An 11632-nucleotide genomic window follows, 5' to 3' on the forward strand; every position below is an offset into this window, starting at 1 on the left:
CCATCCTACCACTTGTTACATCGTACTATTTTCTAACAAATGGGGTATAATATTTCCAACAAACACCTTGATCAATATGTACAACAAGTTCAAGAGCCTAAGGAATGTGAAACTAGTGTTTACATATGCCACAACAAGATATTGTACCTTGAATTGCACTAGTTGGTATGTGTTTCTAGAATAGGCATATAAGCTCTCCACAAATTTCTACTTTACATTTCATATAACATGGCCACTTCACTTTTCGCATACCTTACCTTAGTGTTACACTAAGAAACCACTAGAAAGGCCTCTTTAGTGACATGTGCCTATGCTGACATTAACTCTTGTTCTCAAGCATTCACCCTTCTCAAGCCAACACATGTTAAACAAATGAAAGGATTGCTCATAGCCTTTGTGTAGCTACGATTGAGAATGTAAACCGCCGTGTTACATGCTTCAGTCCAGAAAGTCTTTGGCAAATCTTTCCCTTTCATCATACTCCAACCCATTTTGTAGATGACGTGCATCTTGCGCTCTGCTACTCCATTTTGATGTGATGTATGTGATGGGGTTTCTGCCTCTTGATCCCATGACTTTTGCAGTAACTTTTGAATTCAATTGTTGTGAACTCTCCACCTCTGTTGTCTGATCTCAATTTCTTCACCTTCCTCCCGATTCTTTCTCGACCATTACATGTCATTCCTTGAACTTACTAAAAGCCTCGTCTTTAGTCTTCAAGAAGTATATCCATATCCTTCTACTGTAGTCGTCGATCAACATCATGAAGTAGTAGGAACCACCCAAAGCTTCCATCTCCATCTTTCCGCAGAGGTCCATGTGAACGAGCTCTAGAGGAGCCTTTGCCCTACTGGCCTCTTTAGGAAAGGGCTGCCGATGCTGCTTGCCCATCATGCAAGCTTCACATACATCGAGCAGATCTGTAATTTCTGATAAGTCTGCAATCATTCCACTTTTATGCATCTCCTTCAAAGAACTAAGGTTTAGATGACCAAACCTCTCATGCCACAGCTTAGTGTTCTTCACATCGGCTCGAGCATTGAAAGCTGAGAGTCCGTAGATGTTGTTGCACCGTGTACCTTTACCAACGACCTTCCCTTGAAGATCCAAAATCTGTGTGCCATTCTTATCGAATTGAACTTTGAGGTCCTGATCCGTGATCGCTGAAATGGACAACAAGTTCCTCTTGATATCTGGCACATAACTCCTTCCTCCATTCTCGTGGTTGAACGATTGACTTCAAAGCTTAAGCATAAGGATCATCGCTAGAAATGATACCTATCATATAAATTCTTTACAATAATCCATGCCACCAAAGGAGAGTCCCCTAACTAAATGTGCAAGATCACTTCATCCTAGGTTGTTTAATAATAATGGAGAATGCCTCAAAATCCTTATTCCCCCACTCTACATCTTCTTGAGGCTAGGCTTCTAGATATTTGACCATCAAATCCATTACGTTATTGGCCTTGACAACCGTGGCCATGTTGCGTGCCTAACTAAATTAGAGCTACCTTCCTTTTTGCAAAGGGCATTGTCTTTTAGATGTTCAAGTAGAGTGATTGAACGACTCCAATCAAGTGATAAAAGGGGCCAACCATTGCTTACGTAGATAGCAACCTTTATGCTATCCTTGTGTTAGCCAAGAACCCTTTAGATCTACCCAGATGGTGTTTTGTAATTTTGTCCTTGTAATTTTGTCTGTGTCACTGCCTAATTATATGCCACTACCCCTAATATATATATATGCCATTCCTCATCGCCCTAATAATTTTGCGGCTCGATCACATGTGGGCTCTAGGTAGATCTACTCTTGTGATTATTGAGTGATTTACTAACATTGCAGAAGGCCATGAGAGGTCCTGGAGGGAGGGAGGGAGGGAGGGAGTTACTAGGAAGGAGATGGAGGACAGAAATCAAAACGCATAGTATTTGCTGTAAACAGATATAGTTATAGTACAAAAGATTGCCTCGATTGTTCCCATCACGTCCAAGAGACTTACCTTTCTTCCAAATATCCGATGTACATAGCTAACTAGCAGGATAAAAGGTTTTATAGTAAATATAGTCTGAAAATCCATTGCAAGAGCACTGGACTATGCCACTCTGTTCCTGAAAGACTGGCTTGGCATAAGAACTAAGAACTGCTGTGATCATATTCTACTGTCATCATCTCATCCTCATATAATTGCACCTGCCATAACCATAGGTATCCTGTATGGCTGACAAAAACATTCGGATGTGCTCGTGACTGTCACTTGCATCCCGAATCATATGCGACTGATCCCCGTAGTTCAGGACCATTTAGCCTTGGGTTGTTCTCAAAGCTGAGAAGAAAAAGAACACAACACAGGCAATCAAATCAGTTACATCTTGCAAAAAGCACAGATTACTATCGAACACACCCTTTCTACTTGTGAACTTCAAGTTTCATGTTCCTACACAGCCCTCAATACCATAACTCTTTTTCCTTCATGATTTGGAAACTTATAATGCTGCTTTTGGTCCCATCGGTCATATTCAACCTCGAATGAGCATTAACATCGTCACCATCTCTCTCTCTCTCTCTCTCTCTCTCTCTCTCTCTCTGGTCCCTCTTTGTCCTCCCCTTAGTTCCAATTATTCTCAATTTCTAAGATTCGATATATTCTAGGCTAATGAATGGGCATTAACATCGTCACCATCTCTCTCTCTCTCTCTCCCTCTCTGGTCCCTCTTTGTCCTCCCCTTAGTTCCAATTATTCTCATTTCTAAGATTCGATATATTCTAGGCTAATGAATGGATACCAATTGAAAGATTCTGACCTCTTAAGTAAAACGTGCTCAAATGCTCCTGATGTTGGTATTGTTCCACAGAGATCATTGTTTGAGAGATCGCTGTAATGCAAAACAAGGTCAAACATGTTAGGACACTTGCAGTGTGTCTTGACCGAAGTGAATTCTGGATGGCTAATTTGATCTGGTCATTAACGGTCAGCAAGTACAACAGTTTCAACGATGATTCCACACATATTTCGTCTCTATCTTACAGGAGGGTTCAAAAAACCTCATGAATTACTAAGTAAGGTTTAGAACCTACACAACTTTGAGGCTGTGTATGCCAACAAGAGTCCGAGGGATCTGCCCTGTTAATTTGTTGCTGTTGAGCCGCCTGCACAGGAAGCAGAGAGAGCTTAAGCTAACTCGAAAAAAATAAACAGTACAAGAAGGGGAGATTAGTACTGCACAGTGAGAACAAAGGAGCAATACAAGAAGGCTTAGAGATCAATATAAACCTATTGACGTAATAAATCATCTGCAGATTTTCAACATATTGAACACACACAGAGAGAGAGAGAGAGAGAGGGTTGGGGGGGGGGGCATAATTTTAGCAGACCTACAATGAAATACCTTTACACCTTCAAAAGACAAGTTGAACAAATGCTCCATGGACTTTTAAACCTAGAAAAAACAACAGAAAAAATGTACTGCACACACTTACAGGAAGACCAGTGACTTTAAATTCCCTAGAGATCTAGGTATCGCCCCTGTTAAACTGTTGTTATATAGGTCCAAGCTCACAAGGTTCTTCAGCTTCCCCAACTCCTCCGGAATCTTTCCACTAATGCTGTTCTTGTATAGTTCTCTGTTGAGTTTGTAATTTTATCACAAGCAATTTCTAACTGTCAGATCAGAACTTAACCGTTAAAGTCAAGAAACAAAGACAGGTCACAGCATATACTTACAGGTATTGCAAATGTTGGAGGTCTCCAAGCATAGGGATAAGCTGTCCTGAGAGATTTGAATTGCCAAGATCTCTGCAGTATGGTTGAGATTTTTTATTAAATAGGTGAAGAAAACATCAATAGACAATAACTTCAAGGAAATTCTTTCAAAAGGGTGCCTATTTGCAAATTGCATGATTACAGACAATACTGCTGACTAAGGAAAGAGCCTGCTTCCACTTTCAAAAACATATTGCGTCCTCTTCATCTAATCAAGATCAAATACCCAAGGCTCAACCCACTCCCACGCCTACTTGGCATCTAATGGGGACTCCTACCATCTGCTCAGCTTCCTGTACCTCAGCTTAAAGGCCTGTCTTTCTAATCCAATCTTGAGGAACTCATTTCTAAAGAGGGAAATTATGTAACCTCAGATGTCCTCTTCATCTAATCAAGATCGAACACTCAAGGCCCAACCCGCTCCCACTCCTACTTGGCATCTGATGGGGACTCCTAATGTCTCCTCAGCTTCCTTTACCTCAGCTTAAAGGCCTGTCTTTCAGCCTTATACCTTATTTTCATGAAGCAGCCCTGCACGCATTGTATACTTCTGCATCCCATCTGTAATATGTGTACCACATAAAGGTGCCTCAATCTCTCTCTCTCTCTCTCTCTCTCTCTCTCTCTCTCTCTCTCTCTCTCACACACACACACACAACACACACACTCAGCTCTTTGCCCCCTCAGAGCCTCTCCACCCCATCTAGCCTCTTCCGTCCCCTACCAACCCTCTCCACACCCTCCAGCCCCCATCCACCCCTCACAGCCTCCCCTGCCAAGTCCGCCACCCCTCCCAGCCAATTCTCCCCCTCAGAGCCACTCTGCCCCCTAGCAGCTCCATCCTGCACACACACACACCTCTTTGCCCCCTCAGAGCCTCTCCACCCCATCTAGCCTCTTCCGTCCCCTACCAACCCTCTCCACACCCTCCAGCCCCATCTACCCCTCACAGCCTCTCCTGCCAAGTCTGCCACTCCTCCCAGCCAATTCTCCCCCTCACAGCCGCTCTGCCCCCTAGCAGCTCCATCCTGTTGCTATTCCCCTGCCCCCTTCCTGTTATTGCTGTGAAAGTGCCGCAAATTTGTGAACAAGAAAATGAGAGTAAAACAGCAAACTCGCATGCAGGGAAAGATGCAATGGAGGCGGAGAGATGCAACACCAAAATCAGGAGAGAAAGTCCCTCTGCTTCTGGGCACAAAACCTCAGAGAACAAGTGACGGCCTGCGACCTGGTCCGACATTGGGTCCATCTGGTCCAACCCATGCGGTCAGGTCTGGGCTGTGCTGACAGCATAGTGGCCTGAGGTGGCGACTGCCCCAGGTCCCTGAGGCCCCTGAATCTCCCTGAACTGAGCCACCTGCCCCGTACACGGCTGTACCAGTCCCCCCCAAGTCTATGCTGTAGCCAGGTACATCCAGGATCAGCCCTAGAACTGGCTGGATCCACCATGACACCCTCCTGTCCATACCATCTGCAGGCTTCTCTCTCCCCTTGGGCCCCATGCTTCGAGGAGACCTCCATGTGGTGGATCTAGTGAAGCGGGAGCCTGCAAAGGTGGCCGTTTCAAGCACTACAGTCCATACCGTCTGCAGGCTTCTCTCTCCTTCCCATGGCTTCGAGGAGACCTCCATGTAACCGGGTGGTTTTAGTGAAAAGCCCTTTCAAGCACCCTGCTTTAACAGCAGCACACTGCCAATAAAGCTCTCAATGTCAAAGTCCGCAAGATCCCCTGCACCTCCTCCGCTGTCACAGCTGCCACCACTTTTGTCACGTCCATCATGGGGGTATGGGGGTACAAGAGCATGGGATTTAGCCCCTCTTCTCAACCCCCTCCTCTCAGCCCCAGCCCCCCTCCTCCCCCCGGCCCGCCTCGACCTGTATTTCCCCTCTTTTTCTGCAATTTTTGCAGCCTTTTGCTGCAGTTCCCTACTTCTCTTTCTCTCTCCTCCTCTTTGATCCTCTCTTTCAATTGCTTCTCCACGTGGCATTGAGACAGGCAATAAGTCTCCTTGACGGTTGGAAGGGATCTCTTTGTCTAATACAACAAAGCGAAAAGAGGGGCACACAAGTGGAATTGTCACTTTTAGTAAAGTAACAAAAAATGGAGGCTAGACCAAGAGCGGACTTATTTATTGGGAGTGAGGTCTCCCCTTGCCCTTTTGTTCTTTGGACAGTATTGGATCATGACTTGTGATTCTCGATCCTTGCTAGTCCCAAGTGTAGCAAGTTCTTCCCTGTCCGGTAGCATACCTAGTTCACCCGCATCTATTTCTGTATCCTTGTTTGGGAGTACAGCACCATCAGCACATACAAGTGGGACTACCACTTCGCTAGCTCTGAGAACTATACGAGCTAGCCTTGTGTGGCATCATGAAGACGACTCCTACAAGGAGGGCAAAGGCAGATGCTGTAGTTGGCCATTTTTTAAATGTCGCAGATGTCATAATTACAGGGGAATGGGAAATTTTGATGCCGGAACGAAAAACATTTTGGGATGGGGGAACATGGAACAAAAACTCCACGTTATATGACACCATCAAATCGCATGGAAATATATCAAAACATGAAAACAGATCTAAGCTTTCCATTTCAGCTTTAAAATTTTCAAATTGAGAACTGAAATGTACATTGATGAAGATGTTTGCAATGGGCATGATTTGAGATGCATTATACTGGGTAGAGAGGAGGGGGACCAAGAGGAGTAACAGTAGGTTGGGAGGAGGGGGTTGAGAGACGGGTATGAGAAGAGGAGTGGGGTAAGTAGGGGCTGAGAACAAGGGGGAAGTAAGTGTGGGCTAAGAGACATTGAAAGGATTGCAAGGAAGTGAGGAAGGTTGGGGCAATAGGAGCATCAAGAAACAATGCCTGTTTGGCATTGTTTCAACAGTTTTAGTAGTTGGTGGGTGCCATGCAAGCGCAGAAGTCACCATGCATTCTCTAGAGTTTGTGGCCCGGTAAATATTATGAAAACGTTCTAAGCGTTTTGGATTCTTTCGAGGTGTTTTGAAAGGGGGAATGTGATTCCTTGGTACCTATGGCAGATGTACCCATGTTAAAAGCTCACAATTCTTACTTGAGTGATATGGTGAAGGAGATTGCACTCTTGGACCATCATACACTCGTCTCTCATGTGAGATCCTATGCACGGTAATTTTGGAGATGGAGAAATCTAACAAAGAGTAGGCTTTGAATCCCATCAAAGACATATGGATGATATGTTGAGTCACAATGATGGGAGATGGATGCAGTGACACTCGGAGCCGCTCTATTCAGGGCATCATTGCATACTCCAAGGGGGCCAGCTTTTTCGTTAAAGCTATTGACAATTTAGAGAAAGAAAAGCCAGCCTAGAGGTTGACTAGCATTCGGATCGAGGCCACTAATATAGGTGCAAACAATGTGTTTCTCATGGTGAGAACTCCAATAGGACAGCAAGGAAGATCCTTCAGGATAAGTACTCTCACAATACCTCCACTTCTTGGATGGCAATTGGGCTAAATAATCTGTTGGAAGACATTGCAATGTAAGTTGGATTGGGTGGAGCCTTTCATTGAGATGGGAAGTCACGATGTTACTTTCATCACACACCACCATTACATTTTGGCTATTTTAATGCAAGGTATCCCCAAAGGTCTCTTGAGTATATGCAACAACTGCTCTCAGATTTTGCTAATATGTGCGGGAGTTGCTTGAAAATCATTGTATTTCGCATAGCTCTTCTCCCTTTGCCTCCCTAGTGCTCCAAGTGAAAAAGAAGGATGGCTCATGCCACCTGTGCATTGGTTATAAGGATCTCAACAAGGCCACTATTAAAAAACAGGTTTCCAATTCCCTGGATTGATGAACTGTTGGATGAATCAAAGTATGCTCGCTTCTTCACAAAGATAGATTTGAGAGCGCCCCATCATCAAATCACGAAGAAAGAGGGTAATGAGCAAAAAATAGCTATCGGCCAAGCAAAAGAGATAGTGGAGTCCTAGGATTTTGGCATTGAGTATAGAAAGGTGAAAGAAAATGTGGTTGCAGGGCATCTCCTGATGTACCATATATATCATATGAGAGAGGGCTTCTTTGTGGGTGTGCCCGCCCTGTGTGATGATAGACCAAAAGGCGGATGGACTTCTAGGGCCACATCATGAGCAACAACATCATGTAAACTCCAGCCTCTTCCATTCTCTTCATTCAAGCTATAACTCCTTGTAAAGACTAAAGTATTTCATTTTAGTCCCTCCCAAACGAGCAATTTTGGTCTCTCATCATTATATGGTCCAAGATTTATGTTTTGGGTCACGACTATGTTTGCAGATGTGTGTATCTTCATAAAACTTGACTATACCCAAACCCATTGCCTTACTTCATTGCCCTTAATCCATTTGCTAAGCCTTCTTTGCAAAAAATGCACCGACACTTCTCTTATACCCAAACCCATTGCCTTACTTCATTGCCCTTTATCCATTTGCTAAGCCTTCTTTGCAAAAAATGCACCGACACTTCTCTTAAGGTTATTTAATGATTTGGGTATTTCTAATCACCCCTTGAGATGATTTATTTATTTGCCATGGCCCATTCTTCTAGTATTTCTTTCCTAGATTGGCAATGGTCTCTCCTTCCCATTTTTACTTTTGCCACTAGACTACATAGAACTTGGCTTTCCCTTTTTCTAGATGTAATAATTGATGCCTACACAATCACTTACCTTTCTCTAAGGCTTCATTCCTTTCCTCCTATTCATTTCTCTGTTCCCAACATTCATTTGTGACTTCCTATTACTTATATCACGATCTTACGTGATCCGCCATCTTTTCCCACGTGACTATACTACAATCTATTTTGTTTTCTTGAGTTAGGCTGTTTTTCCCACCCGTATTCTCTTTCTAAGGCTAGCTTTTCATCTATTGTAACGATTGTTGTCTCCACAATAAATTGCCTTTCCCTAAGGCTCCATTCCTTCCTCCTCCTCTTCCTTTGTCTATCCAAATATTCATCCATGACTTGCTATTTCTTGCATCACGATTTACATGATGATCCACCTTTTCCCAATTGGCTATACACTTACCCACGTTTTTTGCATCACTTTTCCCTAAAAGGCCCTTGTTTTTTGCAGTAGGCTATTTTTTTCCCCTTACTCTCTCCTCTACTTTAGCTTATTCCACGTCCCTGCTTGAGCTTTTCACGTCACCTCTTGTCCTGATGCTTTTTTGGGACGACGCTTTTCATGAGGGTCTATACCTATGGGAGTTACAACTTACTTTATTTCCCTGCAGCATGCTTGGTGTCAAGTATGTGAAAATGGAAACCGACACATACTTTGACCGTCACAAAGGTTTAAATAAGACTTTAGGCTACTCTTCTTTATCTTCTCGATCTTATGATTCCTGGTTGGTCTTGGGGTATTTTGCAGAGACAGATGTCGTCTGTATCTCTCTATACAACACACACACACACATATTTAGAGATGTAAGCATCATCTTTTCTTTTCAGCTTAGCTGCAGCCTTTTCCCCAAAAAATGCAACTTGGAAGAGAAGTTCAACAAGCACTCTCTCTCTCTCTCTCTCTCTCTCTCTCTCTCTCTCTCTCGGTCGGGATGCATAAATAGAGAAGTCCAGTAACTATCAAATATGAAATAAATGGAAGGAAAAAGGCAAATATGGCAGGCAGAAATTACGTACACTCTTGTTACGTGATTATCCTGGTCACAAGTGACATGAAACCAGGTACAAGGGTTGACAAGAGTCGGATCCCAGCTCTGTAAAACGGCAGAAGGGTCTACTAAGCTCCTCCTGAAAGCATAAAGTATGTCCCCTGCGCAATCACGAACGCAAAAATAGCATAAGAAGAGTCCGCCATTTACTCTTCGTTCGTGCAACCAACGCATCACTTTGAACGAGCAGCCCAACTGTTATTACGGCCCCAATCGCGTAACGGGGGCGCCAGATTACACTGAGGTATCAAGCTTCAGGCTAAGATACGAAAGCACAAGTTCAAACATGTCCCATTAGAAATCGATTTTCCGCGCAAGTAGAAGGCCGGACCCCAAAATGCCGTGGGAACCCAGTAGGCCTATTATCTCAGAACCCAAAGAGCGAGGGCAGCACAAACCTTCTGAGTTGCAAGCGGCAAGGGGAAGAAATGCAAACGCGAGGAAGAGGAGAGATGGAAAGGCCATGGCCTGAGGGAAATGTGTGAAGGAGGAGCAGAGGCAGGGGTAGGGAGGGAAGAAGAGCTGTGGAATTCAGAAGAAGAAGAAGATGATGAAAACGGTCAAAAGACGGAAGTGTGACTTATATAATTGCAGAGGCTCACCACTTTCAATGGCCAGCCCACTCCATTCAACATTTGGATATCCATCATGTTTCCATCACCCACCTACATCCCACCTCCCCCCGCCCTCACACTCCACTCACATGTCAACCAACTAGAGTACACTCTTACCACTCCCTTGTTTACATTTGCCTTCCCTACTTTTTGCTCTCATGCTCACTTTCCCGGAGATTCCGAAAAAAATGGTGGGTTCGTTTGGCGTCCAAGGTGTTGCATGACCCCCACCCAATAGTTTGCCTCTGATTCTATTTCATTCGCATCTCGGCCATGTCTGCCTCTCTGTATATGGCCCAAATGGCCACGTCACGCTCCTGCCACCTCCCATTGTAGGGTGGTCGGGCGAGTGCCGCATCTAGCACCCGTGGAAACAAGCCCTTAGAAGCACCATGAACTTTGGTGTGACAATTTGCATGTTGTCACTACAAAGTCTCTCTCTCTCTCTCTCTCTCTCTCTCTCTCTCTCTCTCTCTCTCTCTCTCTCTCTCTCTCTCTCTTTCTCTCTCTCTTCAACCCAAGCATTCTCTCTTTCTAAATGCCGACTCGTCAAAGTGCCATGTTGCTAGCACCACATCAAATGATAAGGCACCTTGTTTAAAAAAGAATAAAAAATGATAACTTTGTTGCACTATAAGCATGGCATTTATAAATTCATGTCACTCTTTCTCTTAAGGCATAAAGTAATTGCCTTTAGCCTTATTATTTCGCAAAAGCTTACTCTCTTTCACTTTCTCTCAAAAGCAAAAGTATTTACTATAAGTTCATTTGAGTTCTTAGTGTATGATCTAAAACAATTCCATTTTCTATAATTGATCAATCATAATGAGCATACACCCAAATTGATGGACATATAAAATATTTGACTCACTTATCTAGGCTACAGCTTGTCTTGAACGAACACCAATATGCTTTCTTTTGTTTAACCCTCGCACTATAGACAATAGAATGCCTAATTACACTCATGAGAAGCAACCTAGCCATACTAAGGTGAGTTTACAACCCTTTGGACTGAGGATAAGATATACATGGAGCTTATTCCATAAGCTTACAATTCAATGGAGCATACCTCGACCAATTGATTTATTTATAAGCTGATGTAAGGGGCTTCCAATGCATACATTCAATGACTCCATCTTCTTTGGCTAGCCTCACCCCCTTTCTTTCTCTCTCTCTCTTCTTCTTCTTCTCCTTCTTCTCTCTCTCTCTCTCTTTTCTTCTTCTTCTCTCTGGGCATCTTGTTCCTTTCTTATCACACACATCTTCACTAAGGCCTTCCTATGGGTAGGCCAAAAAAAAGCGAGCAGTGATAATTGCCGGAGGGAGGGAGGGAGGGAGGGAGCGAGGGAGGGAGGGGGGGAGAGGGGGGCGGAGAGAGAGAGAGACAGACACACACACACACACAGAGGGAGGGAGGGAGGGGGAGAGAGAGAGAGAGAGAGAGAGAGAGAAAGACACACACACACACACACACATTTATTTATAGTGAAAACACACACACCGCACACACATTTTTTTAAAGTGAAAACACACGCACGCATGCACGTGCACA

General features: G+C 44.0%; 1 protein-coding gene across 1 annotated transcript; it reads right to left on the minus strand.

The window, feature by feature from the left end:
* Window positions 1–1905: 1905 nt before the first annotated feature.
* Window positions 1906–10011, minus strand: LOC147904227 (leucine-rich repeat protein 1-like). The gene is made up of 7 exons (XM_087385382.1): window positions 9865–10011; window positions 9435–9567; window positions 3726–3797; window positions 3482–3625; window positions 3080–3151; window positions 2806–2877; window positions 1906–2327 (listed from the first exon to the last, which is right to left on the minus strand). The coding sequence occupies exons 1-7, from the start codon at window positions 9929–9931 to the stop codon at window positions 2255–2257; spliced, it is 633 nt and encodes a 210-aa protein (XP_087241508.1). The 5' UTR covers window positions 9932–10011; the 3' UTR covers window positions 1906–2254.
* Window positions 10012–11632: the final 1621 nt, after the last annotated feature.

The sequence above is a fragment of the Dipteris shenzhenensis genome, chromosome 2 (assembly GCF_047967505.1).
Source record: "Dipteris shenzhenensis isolate YYH24624 ecotype China chromosome 2, Dip_SZ_1.0, whole genome shotgun sequence".
Classification (NCBI taxonomy): Eukaryota; Viridiplantae; Streptophyta; class Polypodiopsida; order Gleicheniales; family Dipteridaceae; genus Dipteris; species Dipteris shenzhenensis.

What these genes read in the sequence shown, in the direction of transcription:
- LOC147904227 (XM_087385382.1), bottom strand. Translation starts at nt 9,931, where the DNA reads ATGGCCTTTCCATCTCTCCTCTTCCTCGCGTTTGCATTTCTTCCCCTT. An exon ending in CTCCAACATTTGCAATACCT is followed by an intron (nt 3,626 to 3,725) that starts GTAAGTATATGC and finishes CAAACTCAACAG; the next exon opens with AGAACTATACAAGAACAGCA. An exon ending in ATACACAGCCTCAAAGTTGT is followed by an intron (nt 2,878 to 3,079) that starts GTAGGTTCTAAA and finishes TTTGCATTACAG; the next exon opens with CGATCTCTCAAACAATGATC.